Genomic DNA, 23,083 nt, shown 5'->3' on the forward strand with positions numbered 1-23,083 from the left:
CAGTTTGTTAATAATTTCCCAAGTCATAAGAAACACCTGAAACCACACTTTATCCTTGGTTATTAAGTGGGTTTATTACTGACTAGCTTCTAATTTAAACCCCAGTGTCATTTCTATTTTCATTCCAGTGAAAACATAGAATGTAAGAACAATCACAAAATTACCTTTCTTTGAATTGGTTGAAATTCTACATCCCTTACTGGTCTCTCCTGGTTTGCAGCATATTAAATAATAAAACAACTGTCAAGAACATATTTCACATCATGTATTTCTCTTGTGCAGAAGTACGTTTATCCTGAAGAGGTACGTGTCCACTAACGGAAACAGGAATTTAGTGCTCATGAGAGGTGGAGGGAGCAGGGTGGTGTCTACAGTCCAGGCACAGGACAGAACAGAGGCTGTGCCAATCCTGGCTTGGCCAATCACTCTCCTGAACAGAGACAGTCAGTTTTGTGATTTTGTCTGGTGGACTGTTGTCCAATTAGGGCCAACTTTAGAACACTAAAATAATCAAAAACCAACTTGAACCCTGACCTTCCCTCTGCCTGATTCAGCCAGGGCAAGATATATCCCTTCGGAGGGTAGGGTTATATAATCTCTTAAACATCTCTGCTGGACAGGGTCAAAATGAGAGCAGTTACCAACCTTGACCCAGCCTTACACCGTCAATGGGTCAGCATCTTGCAAAGACATAATATACACTGTTTACAAACATGACAGCCTCATGTAGCCTTCCAAACATTAACCCCCAGAGCCGTAACAGTAACATGTAAAATCTCTTCTGTCTTCTGCTTCGAGTTTTCATTAATGACTGTACTGATTGTATTGGTTTAAAAAAGCAGCAGGTTTCCTGAGTCTGGGAGACACATTGGAGGTATTGTATATAGAGGCTGTGTGGAGGCTGTGTGGTCCAGTGGTTAAAGAAATGGGCTTGTAACCAGGAGCTCCCCGATTCAAATCCCACCTCAGCCACTGACTCGTGTGACTCTGAGCAAGTCACTTAACCTCATTGTGCTCCGTCTTTCGGGTGAGACATAATTGTAAGTGACTCTGCAGCTGATGCATAGTTCACACCGGGTGTAGTCTAGGGTAGTCTCTAAGTTACCTTGGATAAAGGCGTCTGTTAAATAAACAAATAATAAAGACAACTCTAGAGGTAAAGTGGATAAACAAAATAAAAAAACTGCACATTCATATACATTTGGCAGTCTGCCTGTTAGACCAATAGAATTTTAAAATATGAAAAGTCTGACCAATATGAACCACTTTACTGCTGGAAAAAATATATATTTTTCTGATACTGGAAACATGTCTGAAATGAATGCATACCAGTCATAAACATGACATTATATAACATTGTTTGGTGGTAGGAGGTTGATGTGTAAGACAGTAGGAAATAGGAAATAGCCCAGGTGATAATGTGTATCAACAAACGAGAATCAGTCATGTGCTCCTCTTGCTTATCTTGGTGTATTTCTGTTTGAATGGTACTTTGGAGGTAGATTTTTCAGACACTGAGGTGCAAGTAGCCGTAAAGGTAATTATTGTTTGTTTGCTGACATAACTGTGCTTTGTCTGTCAATTGACAGAGCATGTGTTCAATTAAAGGTCATTAAGCCACTTGGGGGTCAGTGTTCCAGAGACAAGTCATTATACGACTGTTTGCATTACTTGTATTGATCCAATCCACTATTGATGACCTGTCTAGCTGGTGGGAAAGCTATGTAGCTGTAAAGATACTTTCATCTCAATATAAGAAATGAAAAAAGTTAATTCCCATCTACTGATGTGATTTTTAAAGACAAAATATTTGAAACATTTAAAAAATGTCATACATTTTCTGTTATAATACAATATTGTTGTATTCAGGGACACAAGTTACAGGTTCCCAAAATTACCTTTCTTTGCATTTGCTGGATTTCTACATCCTTCACTGGTCTCTCCTGACAGATGCAGCGTGTTCAATTAAAACAAACAAAAGTAAACTGCCATTAACATGGGATGCAAAACATTTAGTGAGGCATTAGTGCAAATCAAATGGATAACCAAAGCTTTAAAACCATGTTATTTTTTCACTTGGGTTGTTTTTTTTTTCAGACTTTTGTTTTCGGTTTAACTCGGATGAAGCACATTTATCCTGTCACAACAAAGTCCACTTCCTGTGCAGCATGTATTAGGACCCCACCTGTCCTATGCGGAGGGTCAAGGGGGTTCCTAATGCCTGCCGCACAAGTAGTGACCTTGGACAGGAAACAGAGTGAATAAAATGCAGAGCAAAATCTTGTTACCGTTCGTAGGTGCCTGCTTCTGTGTTCACGCCTTCTCAGCGTGCGTGGTGAGGGGAAGGTTGGCATCGGGGGCGCCACTGAGATAGAGATTGTCACCCGCCGCTCCTGACTGTTTGCCCGCTGTCTCTGTTGCTGATCTGCCAAAGGAATTAACACAATAAGGCCAGGCAACAAACAACTCGCGTATCATAGCAGACTCCTCGTGTTAATCCAACACAGGTCTGAGGGTCTCAACTTATCCATCACAATAACACCACTCAGTTCAATTCCCTGCTTGAGAGAGACCCAGGACTGAATGGCAAGGAGTGCTCAGTTCAGAACAGAGGGGCTCTCTCAGAACTGTGGAGGGAAAGCTCTCCTTTGACCTGCCTGCTGTAGCTGGTGTCGTTGTCCCTCATCCTTCATGAGCACTACATTCACAAGCACTCACAACATTCACAAATCACAATAGATGTATCCATTAAAATTGTCAAGCTAATTCCATCAATGGAAAAAAAAAGTAAAACAGGGATGTTCTTATCTTCATTTAAATCTAAAATCTTGTCCAATTTACAATAATAACAGCAGACTTATTCTGAAAAATCTCCAGCAAGGGTTTTGAAACTTTTTTTTTTTTTTATTACCTAATAAAAACTGAATTTCTTTGCTAAACTTATTTGTTAAATTATTTTATTTAGCATTTGAATTTAAAATGAAATTCCATAAATTGTCTTTACAACTTGTAAAGCCCAGATATATTGTTTTATTTTCATATACTGGTATATTAACATTTTTTGTTTGTGTATTCAAGTAATATTTAAAATAATTTCATACCTTTTAATAGATTGCAATACACAATTATTTAGACGTGTGAAATACTTTTCAAAATGTTCAAAACTATTACGACTATATCAACAGAATATGTTGCCATGGTGATAATAATAGATTTATAATTAAGTAGCAAAGATTAATAAGTTACTATAAGGTAGTTTTGCCTTAATGACACAAAATGTACTCTATGTAAACAACTGTATTGCCACATTACCTAGTTTTATTCCATGATTAAATCAAGCAAGTGGTTTCCATGTGCCATATTTTTCTGTGAGTAATCTTGGACAAATGGTGAGAGGCTTACAGGTTTAAAGACAATTCTGTACAATGGACTGAGAGCTATACAAGAACACCCCCACCCCCACCCCCACGATGTAGTTGCATTTCTGACAGTTTTTGTAATTCTAGGCCTGGACACAATGAACCAAACTATTTACAAAAAAAAAAAAAAAACACATCCTTAAACACATCAGTAATTGGTTATTGATTATTATTATTATTTATTTCTTAGCAGACATCCTTATCCAGGGCGACTTACAATTGCAAGATATCACATTATTTTTACATACAATTACAGTATTTTTTAAACATTATTTTACATACAATTACCCATTTATACAGTTGGATTTTTACTGGAGCAATCTAGGTAAAGTGCCTTGCTCAAGGGTACAGCAGCAGTGTCCCCACCTAGGATTGAACCCATGACCCTCCGGAGTCCAGAGCCCTAACCACTACTCCAGTGAGACATTATTTGGCTTATTTGGTATTTGTGGTGTATCATCCAGCTGCAAAATGTCAAGTTGGGTTTTATAGGGTTACAACTCCCTAAAAGATGTTGCTCACATGATCACATAAGGGAAACCACAAATATAGTTGTGACATATCTTGATATTTCTTAAGCATTGGGCCTAGCTAGTGAACAAAAAAGGCAGTGAGGCCTAGTGGTTAGGGATCTGGGTTTCGGACCCCAGATTGGCTACTGACTTATTTTTTTTCCTAAAAAGTACTGTACTAGAATAATTCTGCTCAGTAACTAGTGGAAATAAAAGGCTTATTATTAGATAGTGAATGGATTTGAAAAACGTAACATAAAAATGTGACAAAAACTGTGCAGGTCGTTCAGTTGCTCCTCTATACCTGTAGTGAGATATTATATCAACTCAGTCCATTTATACACTAGGTGGCAGTGTCTGCTAGTAAATATACTTACTATACCATGCTAATGCTGGTAAGTATCTAGTAAACAGATCTAAGGAGTAGGAAAGTGCAGATGAAATCTGGGTCTATACAATTGATCTAAAATTCTCAAAACACAAAGATTCCAATATTAATAATCTAAACACTGGCAGCATCTGTTTAAACCAATTAAATAAAGCAGTTTCAAATATTATATATATATAATGAATACTTACCACAGAATTAAGCCAAAGTGTCTTTCTATAAGTAAGCTCCAATGCCTACTATAGAGTAGGTGCTCACCAAATGGCGCTGTCGCTTACTAATGTAAAGACACTGGCATGTCTAAAATATATTACTTATGTCAAAGTTGGCAACTTAATAAAGACTTATAAAAAAAAAAAACCTTAACAACGAAACATAAAACAAAAAGCATTTTTGAGATCTAGCAATAAGAGCCACTCAGAAAGGGAATGCATTTTGGTGCCTCACCTCGGTGTAGCGCTCGCAGGTTCTGCTTGGCATGCCGGTGCAGCTCCTCCACGCAGGGCGGTCGGCTTGAGGGGTGGAAGACATTGCGCTGCTGGTACCACGGGGCCTGGTAGTGCACTGTCAGCTTGCTCTCCACGTCCAGGTTCGACACAGCTGCAGAGAGGGAGAGGAACAGGGGAATCGTTAGTCCAACGTCTTAGGACTCTTCTTTGGGGTCTGTTTTAATGACCTTCTTTGACCTGCCTGCGTTTATTTGCCGTAGTTCATAAAGAGTCAAATAAATCACCCCTTGGGGGTAAACCAAATCTAAAATGAAAAGATCTGTGTTATTTTAAAAAGAAAAAAAAGCATTTTATTGGACTTCTTTATTCCAGAAAGAAGGGGAAAACTGTTGAGCAGACTTTCAACAATATGCCAGGCTGCCATGAAAAGCCCAGAGGGAATGGTTCAATTAATCAATTGTTTAACTGTATTATGTAAGGTAACACAAATATATTTATTAGCAAGCTGTATTTCCAACTGAGGTATCCATACAATTATTCAGGTAAAATCTGTTTCTATTGTAACTATAAAACAGACAGCAAAGTATGCATGCATTGGTTTTAAATTATACAATGACCTATTTCAGTACATTTTGATTAATGAAGTACTAGCGCAATTGTTTACGAGCATGACTTTGCAATCACTTAACACTGGAACCACAGTAGCTAAGCATGCTTGGGCCTAGTCAATGCTTGGACAGTGGACCAAGGTAACTAATCTACTGCAGGAGCAGATGGGGCAGTATTTTATCTTTGATCCAGAGCTCAACAACTGACACAGCACAGTGTTAAGAGGCAGCAGTGCTGTAGGGGGCGCAGCTTATATAAAACACTAGCTAAATTCCCCCCAGACTAATCCCCCCTCTTTCATCAGGTCAACATTGTAATTGAAAACCTGTTCTCAATTGGTCTCTGTTTGTATAATTAAAAATGTGATGGACAGATGTCACCATTGACAAATTTGTCTGTCATAACACCGTGTAACAATTTATTTTTATTTTTTTTCCTGGGTAGTAAGCGTTATTTCCTAATTGCTTATGCCTCAAAAGTATAGAAAATGGCTATTATTCCCCACAAACTTTGCTTTTGTGACCAGGACAGTGATATTTTGAAATTTACCTATTTCCAGAACATTCCAGATAGATTCAGTGCTGAGTAAACTTGGAGTAACTTCTAGAACTTTGCAGAACTTTCCAGTAATATAAATAGTAGTATAAATACAGGGGCCTTAAGCCCAACAGTTCAGTTTATTTCCAGCTGCCTAAGTGGATACATATCTGCATTTTTCTGAGATAGCATCAAGAGGCTGCAAGCATCCGGCAGACGCATTTTGCTATGTCTGCGGCCAATTTATCAAGACAAGAGCGAAAAAGTACTCCGTGGAAGCATCTGCTAAGATGTGTGAGGCCTACAAGGCATATTTCGGCATGCCTGTCAGGGATCAAGACAAACCCTGGGCACCTCATTTCACCTGCGAGCACTGCAAAAAAAACTTTGTTAATTTTTAAAATTGTAAAAGTTTTTAATTTTAAAATGTTTTACAATTTTCAATGTTATTGAAAAAATATGTTATTGGAATAATAGCCATTTTCTATACTTTTGAGGCATAAGCAATTTGGAAATAACACTTACTACCCAGGAACAAAAATTGTGTTACTTAGTGTAATCACCTTTCATAACATTTTTGTCTAATGCGGAGTACTGTAGGGTTACAACAGAACATAATACTCCCTGAGTACATGATCAAATTATGATAAAACCACAAGTAATTACACTTAATAAGCATGCTGCCAGCACTGCAAACATAATAAATGGCATATGGGGTTTTAGGAATGGGATTGTTTTCCTTTGTCAGCACCCATACTTGAAGTTTAATATCATGCAATAATATTCTGCATTGGATGATGTGCATTAAACTTTGATTATATTTGAAAGTACTGTAACGTAGAACTGCCAAGTCCTATTGTGTAACACATCCTGGTTATACTATCGCACAAGCTTGTTGACATTAGAATAGATATTCAATGACATTCAACGTGTGTTTTCAGAAGATAAAAATGCTATTTGTGAAAATATTTATGTGTAGGGGTTGCACTGAGATAGGGTACCACTTCCCTATGGAAGGAAAATATACTTTATATTTAAAATATGGGTTGACCATTTATTTAAAAATATATAATACATATATCCCGACTTAGCTGTATATACACAACTAGAGCTATCAGTAAGTCAGCAAGTAGAAAATCACTGTCACACACTACTATAGGGAAGGGTGATGGCATTATGTCTGAATAAGATGAACCAAGTTGGGGAATTGATAAGAAGTCACTAAACGCAGATGCCTCCCTCACAGGGGTGCAGAGGATTAGGTTCAGGTCCAGTGGCTGTGTCATTTCTGTGACTAAATTGGCACAATCTCAACCTCAAGGTCAAGCCCCTTTTGGAAGCCAGCCAATAGTGGAACTCAAAAAGAGCCGGCCACTGTGCCCCAGAAGCTCGGACACAAAGAAGGAAACAGGGGAACTCAGCGGCTAACCAAGTATGCTTAGTTAATAGATAATATAAAAATTATTACAATTATTTCTACCTGTTACATACAGTCGTGACATGAGTAGTTTAGAATCTGGACTCATAAGGGCCCTATATTAATAAACTCATATTGTGTGCTACTGTATACTGGTAAATGCCATAGTAATAGGAGGCATCCATTATAGGGCATCAAGAATATACTATAGTACCATCCACAATATACTGTAGCTTCCTATAGTACACTGCAGTACATACCATAGTACATTAAAGGAAACAATAGTGTTTTCGCATGTTGCTATAGCATTTTTTTTATGGGATAGCAATACTCCTCTTCACAAAGGAATGAAAACCACAAACTACAAATATGCACAAAACAATTTGAACTTTGCCCTTCAGAAAAAGTAGTTTGCCATCCTGCACAGCTTTTCCAGATCTGGTGGTGCCTGTCCCAGTTTATATACAGTGTTTGATATGGTGATGTTGGTTGAGAAGATGCTATCAGTTTGCATGTTTATTCTAACTGTCTTTCAGGGCAGCAGTGAATTCAATTAGCCATACTGCATGTACATCCTATACAGCTTATGGAAGAAGTTAACAAACTGGACCAGGCTTGCTTTGTCCAGATGCATTTCCATTATGTCAAACAAGCACAGCTTTTTCCTGATGAGAATCATATATCCTTCCTCAGAAATGCGTCATGTTTAACATAAAACGCTATATATAACAACATCCCGATTGACTCACATAGTGTAGCTCTACTCATTCCTTTCACGTTGGTGAACAACCACACGAAGGACCAATTGGGGGGGGGGGGGGGGGGGGGGGGAGTGACTTCTGCTCTATTTACCCAGTAATCTTTATCGGGGAGGTTAGGGCAAGGTATCGCATTTGCAGAGTCTGTATGCAGCTGCGAAGGATATTGTGAGCAATAGTGGAGCATTAAGTTTCAACTCTCCCATTAAACAACCGGTGCTTCCTTCTATTAAAAGAACCGGTGCTCCCAGCCATTTAGTCCTGTGCCGCTTTATTTTCTGTCCCCTCTGAAACTGTGATTTTGTGTAGATAGGACTGTAATTAAATTGTATAATATCTAATGCCACCTCACTTTCAAAATGTGGCTTTTAGGAGTCTTATCAGAAGCAGCACTAACCCTGTTGAAAAAGGAGATTTAGTAATAATTCATTAATCAGAAACAGAGAATTACAAAAAAAATAATCATACAAAAACCATTCTCTCTCTGTCTCTCCGCTGCTCAGCTATCCAGACATGGCATGCATTTCCGCTGACTAAAAATATCTAAGAAGTCCTAATGCTGACTGGGCATGTGCCAGGAAGCAGAACAAAAAGGAGGCAAGCTTTAGATGCCACTGATTGTGTCTGGAACGTCATTGTTATGTCTTGAAGTTGATGGGGAGTCACATCACAGAGCAATCACTATAGTTTCCAGTGTCTGAGCTGGGCTTCTAAACCAGGATCTGCTGATTGGAAGGCTAGGACTCTTAACAATTTGGCCCCATGCTGTAATTGCATTCACTGGCATCTTAAGGAAAGAAAGACCGCGTTTGAGAGTTTGAGCTGCCTTCTCGTTCCCAAGGGGCTTACAGCACTGTGCAGCTTCAGCACATATGATATCGAACAGATTTGTAAAATTAGCTGGCAAATTCAGTTTTAACTGGAGACCGGTAAGCCTGGGTCTATAATGAGCTTGAATAATCCTTTGATCCCACACTGAGCCAAAAAAAAGTGCTTTTTCCAGTTCCTTATGACCACAGGGCACTCAATCTGCGGGTACAGAATTTTAATTTTTCTGCTGCAAAATTACCCTTTTGGTTATTTCTTTGTGACCTGATTTAAAAATAATGTTTGGACATAATTCTGGCATAAGTAGATAAACAAAATTGATATTAAAAAAAATAGGGGTGGTAGCGGTGAGTTGAGCTAAAAAGAATAATTGGACACTACTAAATTGGGGAGAAAACAAAACTAATTGTCGACTACTAAATTAAAACATCACTCTTTAAATATCACCCACCTGACAGGTTCCTAAGCTAAGCATGGCAAAGTGTTGTAATACATAATGAAAACACTGGCAAGAATGCTGAGAACCTAGAGTGTGGTTAAGGCTTAAACCAGTGCACACATACAGAGGGTCCTCATAATCTTGCATTAATGTATAGGATACCCAAATGCAATGCAATGTCTTCTGATGTGATTACCATCTACCATTTCTTAGAGAAATGCAGCTTTTGCAGGTTCTCTTTAGCAAATGGTTAAATTGAGAATATAACCCACTAAGACTTTTGACATGGGGAGCCTAACCATTCAATAACCCACGCATGCACAACTCGGAAATGATTCCTTTTTTCTTGATTGTGAGGGATATCCTTAATGTATACATTGTTACTGTCTGACATCCAAGAGACATTGTGAATCCCATTTGGCACATTCCCCAAAATGCTATCTTTAAAAAGGCATTAACTAGGTAACATTAAACCATTCAGTCAAGCAGAAACACTATCAAATGGAAATTCAAACACACGTGAAAGTAGAATTTAACCCGCAGCTCTGAAAGCCTGAGGCCTGCTGACAGAATTCTCAAAAACAACTCATATCCCATCATGGAGGTATGAAAACTCAAGGGTACAGTGTATAGCTCTGTAACATTCACTTCATCCCTTCTTCTACGATGAACAGCTTTCAACACCCTGATAATTAACCCAAGGCTGATACGGGGCCATTACAAAGGCATGTTTGTTATGTGAGTCATCGATATCAGACTAAAGGAAAGCTTTACATTTTTGTGGTGATGGGTCTATCACAAGTACAGAATGATCATCAAAATATCTTCGACTTGCCACTTTATCCAGTGTAACAAATGTTTCATATTCCTGACACCCTCTGCAACTCAGCTCCTGGTACAATTGCTGAAGTTGCATTAGATCCCAAAAGTTCACTTAGATTAGTGCTGGGCATGGGTTCAGTTAGGAAGTATCTAGATCCAGATGTCTTGATCCTTGGATACCTTCTCAGATCAGTCATGCTTTACAACTTTAAATCCCAAAAGGCAATAGAGTAAGACACTAATTGTGTTTTACTAGAACATGCAGATTTAGTGTTAAAGGATGTAATCACTAAGGTGTAACAATAATTATACACAAAAGTCATGATACAATACTTATGATGGTGCATGTAATAGTCCTGATTAACCTTTTTATATGTAATAATATGCAATTATAATGAATGATGCTAGTGCTTATGATGTCTCCCGATGATCCATATTTACAAAGCATTTCCCCCAGTTACAGAATAATACAGACCGAGCAAGAAACAGTAAAAAAAAAAACCCATCAGAGCCACCTTAGGCATTTTTTTGCAGTATTATTACATAAACATTTTTCTTTTTAGAAAAATAAAGCGCTTGGTGAATATGGCCCAATATATATTTTGTACAGTAATGAAGCATCTCAATTTAACAATGCAGAGTGAATCATTTCACCCTTATTGTTTGGTAGCAGATCTTAAGGGGGCTTAGCGCAATAAAACGACTTGCTTTCCCTTGTTTCACCTCTCCACATGACTGAAGGTCTTCTCCCATCAATTTTTATACCCTTTTCTAGCTTGTTGTTGATGGTTCGGAACAGCGAACAACCTAACGTGAGATGATAAGCCCACAAAGTTGACATTAACAAGAACGTAGAAAAATCTGCTTAGGATCAGCAAACAAGATTTCAAGGTCACTTCCGCCTGCAGGAGGAATGTGTTGCTTCACTATGATGGAATAATTCTGCTGGCAAAATAAACTTTTTAAAATGAGGAATAATATAGATGATACAGGCAGCTAACAAAGCACTTTATATAATTCAAATAATTTTAAGGAGCTGATTAATTGTGTGGTAATTATTAGTGGAAGTATACCGCCAGGCTCATAAAATTAACATTCAGCTATTATTGCTTCTTCTAATCTCTACCTCTGTGTCCAGGGTGTGACATATCATTCTTGTGCGATCATTTGAACATGTCACTTATATATAATTCTAACAGAAGCGGGCATCTTTAATCATGACTTTGGAATAATGAAACAGAGTCCTGGATTGTCTGTATTATCAGTGGAGAAGTCTAGATAAGGTGCAGTATGAGTAAGGTTCTTCTCTTTTTTCATTTTAAACCAGCATCTGCCCATTAGCATTCAAAGTGCTGCCATTTCCCCTGCATAACCCAAAGTCATCTGTATCCAAGCAACCCTTCAAATTTCATTTACACTGAATTGCCAGATCTTTATCAAACCATAATTACCGGCCTAATTTGAAAGATACAGCTTTTGAGGGCTACTTATGCTGGGTCTGCATAGGAAGTAATAAAAACAAAAAATATTGAACAGGATTGTACTTTGAAAGAAAGGGAAGTGTTCTCAGTTTTACTGGTACAAGGTCAGCCACCTATTAACTGGGGGTGGGGGTGGGGGGTGGAGGTGAGACACAAAGGGGCTAGCAGTTATAGTGTGTTTCTTGAGAGTGCCATTGTAATGCATGTGTTACAAATTGCAATTCAAAGAGCCTCTATTAAAGTTTACTGCAGTACACCACATCACAGTGTAGTAAAACCTTATCAAAGCATGGTAAAGCACAGGCAGCGATGCTAAAGCATGACAATAAAGAGGTCAATTTGTTTGAATAATAGCAATTTCCAGTATACTATAGGTTAGGATTAAGCCACTTGCATATATATGGCCACACATTTCGTGGTCTATCAAAAGAGGGTTTGGTAAGTATTGTTATTTGTTGGTCTAGCAGCATCTGGTCCCTCCTGCTGTGAAGACTTCTAAAGTCATCCCTGCCCCCTTCATTCAATACAAACCTAATACCTTCCCCATAAAGGTGAAAGGCTCACAGGCTCATTTATTTCTTAGCAGACGCTCTTATCCAGGGCGACTTACAATTGTTACAAGATATCACATTATTTTTACATACAATTACCCATTTATACAGTTGGGTTTTTACTGGAGCAATCTAGGTAAAGTACCTTGCTCAAGGGTACAGCAGCAGTGTCCTCCACTGGGGATTGAACCCATGACCCTCCGGTCAAGAGTCCAGAGCCCTAACCACTAGTCCACACTGCTGCCCAATAAAGACTCCTCAGTGCTTCAGTATGAAGGTACTGTAAATGCAGTGCGTATCGTTACAGATATATCTCAGAAAACAACAGACACACACACAAAAGGCCAGGCAGAAAAAAAGTTTAGTTGGTTTTGTAAGAATTGTGTCTTATGCTTTGTCATTACTTTGTGAATATGTTTGTGGGTAACAAAAATAATTCAAGTAAATGTTTGTATACATTTTTACGTAAATTATGAACCAAACCAAATTTAAATCAGAAACTAAAAGATATAGTAATAATACAAGTCTGTACTTCAGTGTAAATCAGCTTGCTGCACCACTTGTTTACATGGTTCTTCTGTTGTATAGTCTTTGGTGTAAGAAAACATGCTTTGTTGACCTTTGTTTACTTTCACTGAAGGTTATTTTAGCTGACACACTCTCTACCCCCCCTTGATACAAGCTTACCTGTATGACCCTAAGAGATACAGATGCTCCTGACACTAAATTCAGCAGTATGCCCTTATAGAGAACAAGCGCTGCTTCAATAATAACAAATGAAATCCCCCAAAATACAGTTTTTGTTGTCATGATTATTCATTGATATTTTTAACAAGGGTTAGTGTGGGGGTCAGAAGAATGACCCTAATTCAAAACAATGCCTTGATAACACATTATTTTTACAAGTATTTACCAGAGCTGCCTCCACCAAGATTAAACACACAAGAGACTCAATCCCCTGCCTCAGCATTGAGACAATTCCTAGCACAGTGTGCATGCGGATGATGAAGTTACAGCTTCTTTGCAACATGAGATCTGGCAGTATGGACCAGTATTTTGGCATAAACAACAAGCCAACTCTTTTCCTAAGAAACGAAGAAGCCAAGGATTATCTTTTATTGGAATTTGTAACAACCAGCGATTCAACACACAGTAAACCTTCCCTCCAGAACTTTACAAACAATACTGCAAATTTAATTCACACATCAGCTGTCAAAAACATCACCATAAACATGCAAACAAAAGTTACCCAGCTAAATGCAAATGTACCCCCACCCCTTGCTGTTAATGAAATGAGACTGTGTTAATGAAAGGCTCAGAACATGCACTATTTATCAAATAAAGCAGTCAGCAACTTTTCTGCAAATGAGTCCTGTTTGACATCACAAAGCAACGGTATGAAAACAGTATGTTTTGACCTCCAGCGTTCCAGCGTGTTTCACCACTTTTCATTGCTCAGAAAATAACCATGTTTATATAAATACATTACTTTTCCATACTACTTCTTGGAACATGCAATTTGTAGAATTACTGCAGTATGTCTCTTTCCACAAACGCTTACAGCATTGTAGCATATATCATTAAAATAGAGCTCTACGTTTTGAGGGGACCTTCTGATCACCTTGCCTTATAAAGCCAAACCTAACAAATACCTTTCAGTTCCTCAGACAACAGCTAACATCAGGCAATAACCCTGTAATATACATACATGGCTGCTGGTGCATTTTTCTTTCCTAGTATTCTGTTAATTAGCCTGATGGCAATCCAGCTCCTACTGTTGGGATTTTTCTTGCTGCTGCTGCTGTACTGGCAGTGCTGCTGCTGCTGCATGAACCCTGAAAGAAGATGTCATACCTTTGTGCTTCCTTCTCCTCCCACTGTTTGGCTGCAGTTTATGCTGAGAGTTGCCCATCTCTCCCTTGTCCTGCTGGTTGACGCGCACAGCTAAGCATCCTGGCTGTGTCTGTATCAGAACTGTGCTGGCTATATGAGAGAAGCCAGATACTGCATTGTCACTAATTCACTTTTTCACAAACAGCAACTGCAGTGTCAGCAGCAGCAGCAGTAACTGAGGCACTGTCTAGAATGTAAGTGATAATCTGCTGCAGGATTCCTGATACCCAGGGACAGGTTTCTTAGGGATGGGTCGGAAAAGACACCATCACTACTTCCACCTCTTTGGCTATCATCAAGGGGGATCTGGCTAATGCTTTAATAAAATATCCAGTCCTCCTGCTGCAACAATCTCTGCTGCCCGCCTGGTGTTCTCTCTGCCTCGCTTCGCCAACGCTACTCCACTACTCCGCTCGCTCCACTGGCTCCCGATCACCGCTCGCATCCAGTTCAAGACTCTTGTACTAGCCTACAGATGCCTTGACCAGACTGCACCCAGCTACCTCCAGACCCTCATCTCTCCCTACACCCCCACTCGACCTCTCCGCTCCGCCTGCACTAGAAGACTAGCTCTACCTCCGCTACGCTCCCCTGCCCCCAGAGCCCGCTCCTTCTCCACCCTTGCTCCGCAGTGGTGGAATGACCTTCCTACAGATGTCAGGACTGCCCAGTCCCTGACCACATTCCGGCGCCTCCTTAAGACTCACCTCTTCAAACAGCACCTGTAGAACTCCTCTGTTTGTATCCTGGGACACTATCACCCTTCATGTAAATGTGCTTTATTTTGCTCTTATCTGCCCCCTATTTTACTGCATTTAATCCTGTACTTCAGAATACTGTAATCTGCCAAGTGTTTAACCTGTAGTACTTTGTATCTAATCATATCCTGATGTAACTATCACTATTTAATCATATCCTGATGTAACTATCACTATTATCTGCTGTATTATTGAATTGTGGTTTGTCACACTTGTACTTTGCTTGAACAAAAGTTATTGTATTTCTTGCTCTTATTGTATTACTTGTATTGTAACACTTGAAATGTATTTGCTTACGATTGTAAGTCGCCCTGGATAAGGGCGTCTGCTAAGAAATAAATAATAATAATAATAATAATAATAATAATAATAATAATAATAATAATAATAATAATAATAATCAATGGAATAAGCTGTTTAATTGTCTCAGTGAGTTTTTGAAACCCCCCACCCCACCATCCCTTCATTTGGCGAATGAATTGGGACCAGGCCATATGCTCCTGAATTTAACAAGTTTTAACTCAACAGGAGTATAATTTAACTGGACAAGGGACACGGTCATACTATATGTCAGTACGGAACGTAAGGAAGAAAATCTTGGAAAGAAAAAATTAATAATTTTGTCCGGGTGATAAACTGATATTTAGCAATAATTTAAGGTGTAACATTTAAAATAAGCAGGACGCTGCAGCTTTATTGTGTCAAAGAAGTAGAAACACACCTCTGATACTTAGAAAAAAGAATGGAGGTTCTGTGTACACATTTCTTGAATTCCATGTTAGGTAAATCAAATGCTGCAAACTTTGCACTTCAGAAAATGCTTGCTCAATATTTAAAATCAACACAGGTCTAAATGGTATTGTAATAAGCAGTATTTGCCGCTGCCGTTTATTGTCCAGGCCACTATGGTTGGACACTTCTATAGTATAATTAAATACAGTACAAGTCACCATCCCCCTACCCATACCCATACAACCAGATCTGGCAGGACACCCTGGGGCTGCTGAGGTAATCTGCAAATCGGAAATAGCTTCTATTAAGTTAAGTGCTACACCACAGTATTAAGCACGGGTCTTGCTTTAACATCATCAGTGACTGCTGTCAGGTTGCCAAGTTAGTTATGTGAAAAATAAAAACCACTAAATGCTGCCTGCAAATAATAAAAAGCTCCTTGTTAAATTGTATTGATTTGACATTAAACAGCATGGTAGTAAATTGTCTTAATACTGTAAAAGCCATACAGTATTAAATAACTAATATCTAATTACTCTCCAAATAAACGTTAATTAAAATATTAGCTGTAATTAACGGCTTCATTTATTTATTTTTTTTAACAATGGACAAAACTTGAAAAGTAAAAAGGTTTATGTACATGGCCATCACATCTGTGCTAATGTACTGCATATCCTTTCAAACCAGCCATGGGCCAGTAGCAGACAGCACACTAGACCAGTACAGATCTGTATCGTTAAGGTGTAAAGATAACAAAACATGGGGCATCTTTCAAGCTACTTTTTCTGACAATTTTGTTGTCCGTAATTTAGAAGCAAAATGACCCATGTTCAAAGGGTAAGCAACCAAATCTAGATGAATAGACTTGTTGATTCAATGATTGCCAGAAGTAAGTTATCTCGAGTCCCACTATACCCAGCTCTGCTATACCTGAAGGGGTACCATGGAAACACATTTAACTACCTCTGATCCTCATCAGCTTGGCCTGCCTAGGTCACTAGGAAGAAACCCATAATGTAAAGAACCTAAAAAGTTACTTCGGACAGCCACCAGTACACCCAGGCCTGAACTGCCTGTATAACAACTGAGGCCGTAAAGTTCCAGGTCAGTCCCATATTAAGGGCTTGGAGATCTAGTTTACGGTTCCTCAGGCAATAAAACTAGTCCAGAAACCAGAGAAATATTTGTTAATCATACAAAATAATGGCGTTCATATTACTTACCAATTACCATTGAGTTACACAGAGTAGGCTAAGGTGGAATAAAATTCAGAAGACATATGACTATGGCAGTTTAGAATGCTAAGGATTAATTGAGAACACAGTATAAGCATTTTAGAAAAAGTTACATTTAGGAGTAAAGTGTTTACCAGTGGTTGTCTTTAGCCATTTCCCTGGTGTAGACACCAACCCAAACACCAAACTTTCTATCATTTGCTAGTGTGACGCAAACACAGAAATCATGTTGGTGTCTTTTCACCATGAACATGTTTGTAGTACTATTCCATGAACTATTTTCTTCTCTTTCTTGTTTAGATTTATAAAGAAGCGAGACATCACAACAGTCTCTATTTATCAAAGCTGTCTTCCCCCAGGGAAAACACACCAGTTGTAACAAAACTATTGTAAGACTATTGTAGGGATTCCAAAGTCCTTAAATCATCCTTGTGAGTTTTTTTTATACTAGTGTTGAAACATTGGACATTTTAACATGGTGCATGACCCACTGGAATAAAAAGCTTTACTGTATACCCCCAGATACCCATAATAAGTTTCATCTCAGTTGGACAAGTTGGAAATACATGCTGAACATACATGCTGAACATGCTGCAATAGTACAGTATAGTAGAACAGCTAAATTAAAACGTGTCAGAATCCTTACACTGTAACACCAAAAAAGCCACTCTGAGCTATTCAGGACAGTCTTGTCCCATGAAATTGGACAAGCTAAAGAGATTGTGCAACACGTCCAGCCTTGCAGAGTGCTAAAACAACAGGCAAACTAAACTGTGCTGGGCTTTAAAACATTGATGAAAACATTGGTGATCATCTAGTGATGTCTGCATCAGCCCCAAACACACACCTGCACCAGCACACACATCAGCTGCACAAATGTTTCTGTAATATCTAGTGATGTCTGACTCAGCCCTGCACAGCTGCATCGGCATTATCCTGATACCAGGAGTGCATTGAAGGCAGGATAATGCAAGCAAACACGCCTGCCACTACCCTGTTTCTATTACAGATGCAGGAGTCATTAGTAGTCAATAGTGTTAGGGCAAAGAAATCTAGGTCAGGATTTCAAAAGAGCACTGCAGGCAAGATCTGTTAATGCAGTACTTGATGTGTGATAGATAAAGACCATCTTAGAGTACAGCTCTTCTTTTGCTAAACCTTCATTTGGATTTATTTAACAGTCCACGGATCTCAACATACCTTTTGTCATATTTTTGACAAACGCAATCATGTTTTTTTTTTTAAGCATTTAAATTCAAGGTGAAGTGCTGATGAGGATTTTTCCTTTGTTATACAAAAAAAGCTCTGACTTCGGGGCTCCCGAGTGGCGCATCCAGTAAAGGCGCTCCGCGTGGAGTGCAGGATGCGCCCCATAGCCTGGACGTCGCTGGGTCGAGTCCAGGCTATTCCATTGCTGACCGTGTGAAAAGAAGCGGTCGGCTGACAGCACACTCTTCAGAGGACAGCGTGTGTTCATCTTCGCCGCTTCCGTGTCAGCGCGGGGGTGATAGCGGTGAGATGAGCCTAAATAATTGGATATGCCAAATTGGGAGAAAATAATAAAAAAAAAAATTGCTGACTACTAAAAGAAAAGGCTCTGATTTCACAGTTGCTGTTTGTCAGCTGAAATAATTATTGTGTATTGTGTTGTTTAGGTCTGTGTTTATTTTTTATTATTATTTATTTATTTTTTCAATTAAAGCCCATTCCCATTTTAATCTGTAAAGACTCTTGCATCTACCATCCTTAGATTTTTTTAATTATTTTTTTTTACATAATTTTTTTAAATTTCAAGAGCACAATATATTTAGCTCAGGATCTAAACATCTAAATTTGAAAATGCACAGTAGAGGAAACATATGATAAACTGCAACATTAAGGTGCCATTTGCCATGGTAAACTAAATACAGGAAGATTCACTGGAGAGTGACTGCTCTTGAGCCGAGCCTTGTCAAGATGAAGAGTAACTGAGACTAGCAGTAATTTAATTTCCATTTAAATACAGGCCTTCAGATGGGCAACACAAACAAGGTTATATGCAATGCAGCTAACACTTAACATCAGACCTAACAACTGAAAATACTTTACAACAGCTAATCCATTTTATTTAAAAGGCAACAGGCAAGAAATGATTTTAAAAAAAATAAACCCTGAAGAACGACACTAATGTAATATTCATTTCCACAACAGATCAGATGCTAAAATGATACAGTTAGTATGTTTTAGTAATCACTGCAGTTTGTTTGATGTAAACACAGCCTGCACACAATCAGCTGTAGCACTTGGGTTACCTTTAGTCTTGAAGTTGGACAGATAGTGTGCACTGAACTTGTGACCTCTCACCCAAAGTTCATCCAAATTCACCTGTGTGTGTTTTTTTCACTTGTGAGGGGTGAATCTTCTTATCCCTGCTTACCCTTTGACCCTGTATAACGGCAGGATTGCTAGGAAAGGGGGGGTTTGAACTGTGATTAAAATGACTAAACAATTAAGGAGCAATCATTGAAAGTTCTGTTCTTCACTGAGGTACATGTTTAGTTTACTCAGCCTGTGTCTGAGACTAAGCCCAAGTGAGATGAAAGAATATTTATCAGCCGATAAACATTGCTATACAGAAGTTAAATCCATTTATTCTTTGTTTCATGTATCAGAAATAGCCAGGCTTGCTTAAGTGAAGAGCCTTTTTCTTGTTCCTGAACTTACATAGCATGAACAGAAATTTGTATTAGGTCGTAGTTTTTTAGTCCATTTTCTATAAAAAGTAATGGCGTATAATAGCATTGATTCGTTTTTACATGTAGTCCAAATTCAAACATAAATGAGTCAGCAAGACTTGATAAGAATCACCTTGTACACTACACTTAAATAGATAGTTGCTTAAATAACCTCTTCTCAAAGAAAAAATGTTTTACAATTACAAAAAATGTTACCAAAAACTACAGTACATATACTATCAATCATTTTTTTTAGCATATCTTAAGAAATCATTTCACTCAAAAGAAAAACAAAAGAAAATACAGACTCAAAGAATCTCGTCATTCAGACATATAATTCTATACATAAAAATCCTCTGCTGTACCCAGCCCACTATGACTTACACTGTAGCACATTCTTCAGTCAGTACAACTGGATTTACTTCTAATACCTTTCCACAATTCTACTAGTAAACCACAGAATTCTGTCGCCACAGTATATTCCGACAGGATTTATTGTCTCCAGACAGCTTCTCAACCTGATGTTCTATAGAAAAGCCGCCCCAGTTCATCTGCAACCCATTTCCTTTGTGCTGCAGCCCAAAAACCACAACATCATGTTACTGCAGACTTTCTGGAGCAGGAGTGGAGGGCTTGTTTAAACCCCTGATTCAGTAACTACTACCAGCCCCCTTGGCTCGCTCCTTTGCTCCAGGTTTCCTTTGTTCAACATCCAGGGCCGATTTGCAAAAGACCGATTCGCTTCCATCTCCTGCCAAAGCTGGAGAAGCCGCTTGCCACAGCCTAGCATTTATGAAAAACAATTGTATTTAGCCCTGCTCACAATCAAAGCATTCCTGTGCCCACCTTCAGGCCCCTGAGAACAGAAAGGTGAACTTTGAGGCGCAGATGACTCTGTTTTCCAAAAGCAAACAGTTCAAGAATTGATTTATTGAGAGATATGAAAAAAGCTGTACCTGTATTTACTTTAATTTATAATCAAACTAAAATTTCCAAGGGCTTTAAAGCATTAACAAATCTTCCTTTCTGGTCCCTAGTTCATGTTATTCCTCTCAGAATATCTGCCTTTGTCTTTACACTTGCTACAAAAATAAGTCCCTCTGTCTGTTAAAACTAATAAACATGGAACATACATATGAGGATATTAAATGTATACGGATGTCAGTAATTAATTAATATCCACAGCAGGTAACACCTTATAGCAAATGCACAACATGCACAGATATTCAGCAAAATAGTGGCAAGTAGTTCAATTTAGTTTTCAATAGCAAATCTGGTGTCAAGCAATATAAAAATACCCCAGTATTGAGAATGATCCAATGCCAATCAAAAATCACACTGTTATAAATATGTTTAGTTATAATAAGCTTCATCAATCTTGTTTCCTTTTAAAGGAAGCAAACCATGTGTAACTTTCACCTGTGTTGACCCCAAAGACAACTACACATATAACACAGTTGCCTTGTTCTTGTTGTGTTATTTGCTAGCTATTACCGACGTGTGGGCTATTGATTTTGCAATAACTTCTTGTTGATCTCAAAGCATTAACTGCAACTCCTGGCGGCCCTGGTTGTAATTAAGTTGTAGCACACAACCACTGATAGCAGTAACCCTTTAACCCATTGCTATCTTGACTTTAATTGACTGAGCCTATTACAGCTGTCACTGAGAAATGACAACTAAAACAACAAATGCCTTTTCTCAATCTCACTTCCACCCACCTGGACTAGATCTCCCTCAGTCCCTGAACATGTTTAAATGGATATTGAGATGTTTATTATGACACAAACAGTATGTCTTGTGGTAGTGGGATCTATGCTTTTTTTAGTGGAGGCATTGCACATACCCACACCAAAACCTGTACTGTGCCTGATTCATGAATAAAAAAATCGGGGATCAATTTAAATCAATTCAGGGACTGAGGTCTTTTAATCCCTTGTATCCAAAGTGAAGCCTGATGGAATTACCAAACGTAGAGCAGAATACGTAGCTAACTAATGAGGTTGCTGGGCTGTGTGGCTAACTGAAAGGCCTGTCAGACCACAGCAGCTGTAAACACAGGCCTTAGAAACTATTAGACAAAGATCAGAGATTAGATAATGTGAAAGAAAGTCAAGTAATCATAGCGGCCTGTCGTTGACACATAGTCAATAGGGACCCTTCCCTGATAAAAAACTGGACATGTTGTGGCCTTGTGGGAGTTCTGTTCTGACCGTAATATCATGGAGGGAGGCCATGGGGACTAGTGACTAGTGCTGGGAGGCCTGAGCCTGATCAAAATGACAGATTCCAATCTTGCATTTACTGACCGCGGTTAGTTTGGGTCATTTGTCTTGTAAATAACAACAAAAAAAACCTGTAAAAAGTTGCATAATGAGAAAGTGATTGATTTACTAATTGTCTTGTACAGTGCACAGTTTGATGTTTTATTTTTTATTAAATGTTACAAAACTAGTATGGAATAACTGTGGTACTGGTGCATGTGCAGAAATAAGCTTTCATTTAATTCAGTATACCAAGTCATTTGTAATGATATTAGGTTTTGAAAAACTGCCACAATCATGGTTCTAAAGTAAAAAAGCATGGTAAAGAACAGACATGCATGGTAATGACTTGATAGACGTGTAACAGAAGAAACAACTGCTGAATTATCATGCAAATTAAATGATGGTAAACCAAGGGGCCAAAGTTGTTACGCGGTGGGGGTGTTCTGTTTGAAATGAACAACGACAACCACAATCAAGAGATCTATACGTGCATAAAAAAAGAAACAATATTCACTTCACTCCTTAGAAATGTAAATGACATTCATTTTTATACTTTGACAGTTCTGTCAACCTTATCTTATCAACGCATTGCATTTCCCAGCTTGATTAAATTGTACTTGTTTCATCATTAGGCAGAATAGGTAGATACATATTTGCTTTAACAATGGGGAGGTTTCTTCTTGGCTCGTCCAATGTGTTCCACTGCAACTGCAAATCATAAGAAACAGATACTGAGGAACTAGTTGATTGCCAGGGATAGTTATGTGCCAGTGTTATTTTCTTCTTCTCCATAACAGACAGAAATTTCTGCCAGTGATCACTTTAATTTCTATATTTCTTAATTACTATTTCCCGTAACTCCAGTCTTGAGGAACCATCTGTTTTCCTTTAAAACTAGTAGATAGAAATACAACCATTAATCTGTATGAAAACACTGAACGCGCTAAATATACAGTACTGAATTAATAGAAAAAGACTTTTGCCATGTGTAATCTGCATTATGAATCAGTCTGTATCAGTCCAATATCACATTGGGGTGCTGCCAGTTCCATCTGCAGCAGTGCGATCTGTAATAGGATGTTACCCAAAAGTCAGAAAGATTACTAATAAGCATCATGTTTCATATAACAGCCCTAATGTAGTTTTTTGTTTTACTGTAAACTTTGTTTTAAAACACGCCTCTAGCATCTTTTCACACTGGACACTATTTAGTTAACTACAGCCATCAGAACGACTGGGCTGGAGCCAATTCTCTCAGTCCATATTTCAACCCA

General features: G+C 38.5%; 1 protein-coding gene across 6 annotated transcripts in view; it reads right to left on the bottom strand.

The window, feature by feature from the left end:
* LOC117406104 (actin remodeling regulator NHS-like) overlaps positions 1-23,083 on the bottom strand; it is a 139,346-nt gene that overhangs the window by 14,284 nt on the left and 101,979 nt on the right. For 2 of the 6 annotated variants that reach the window (XM_059030111.1, XM_059030110.1), the window contains exons 2-5: positions 4,767-4,919; positions 2,289-2,425; positions 1,899-1,943; positions 165-209 (exon numbers count right to left, since the gene is read on the bottom strand). In XM_059030111.1, the coding sequence (XP_058886094.1) occupies positions 165-209; positions 1,899-1,943; positions 2,289-2,425; positions 4,767-4,919 (380 nt within the window). The remainder of the gene's footprint in view (positions 1-164; positions 210-1,898; positions 1,944-2,288; positions 2,426-4,766; positions 4,920-23,083) is intronic. The other 4 variants (XM_059030113.1, XM_059030112.1, XM_034923922.2 and 1 more) reach the window with 2 other exon arrangements.

This window comes from Acipenser ruthenus, chromosome 9 (assembly GCF_902713425.1).
Source record: "Acipenser ruthenus chromosome 9, fAciRut3.2 maternal haplotype, whole genome shotgun sequence".
Classification (NCBI taxonomy): domain Eukaryota; kingdom Metazoa; phylum Chordata; class Actinopteri; order Acipenseriformes; family Acipenseridae; genus Acipenser; species Acipenser ruthenus.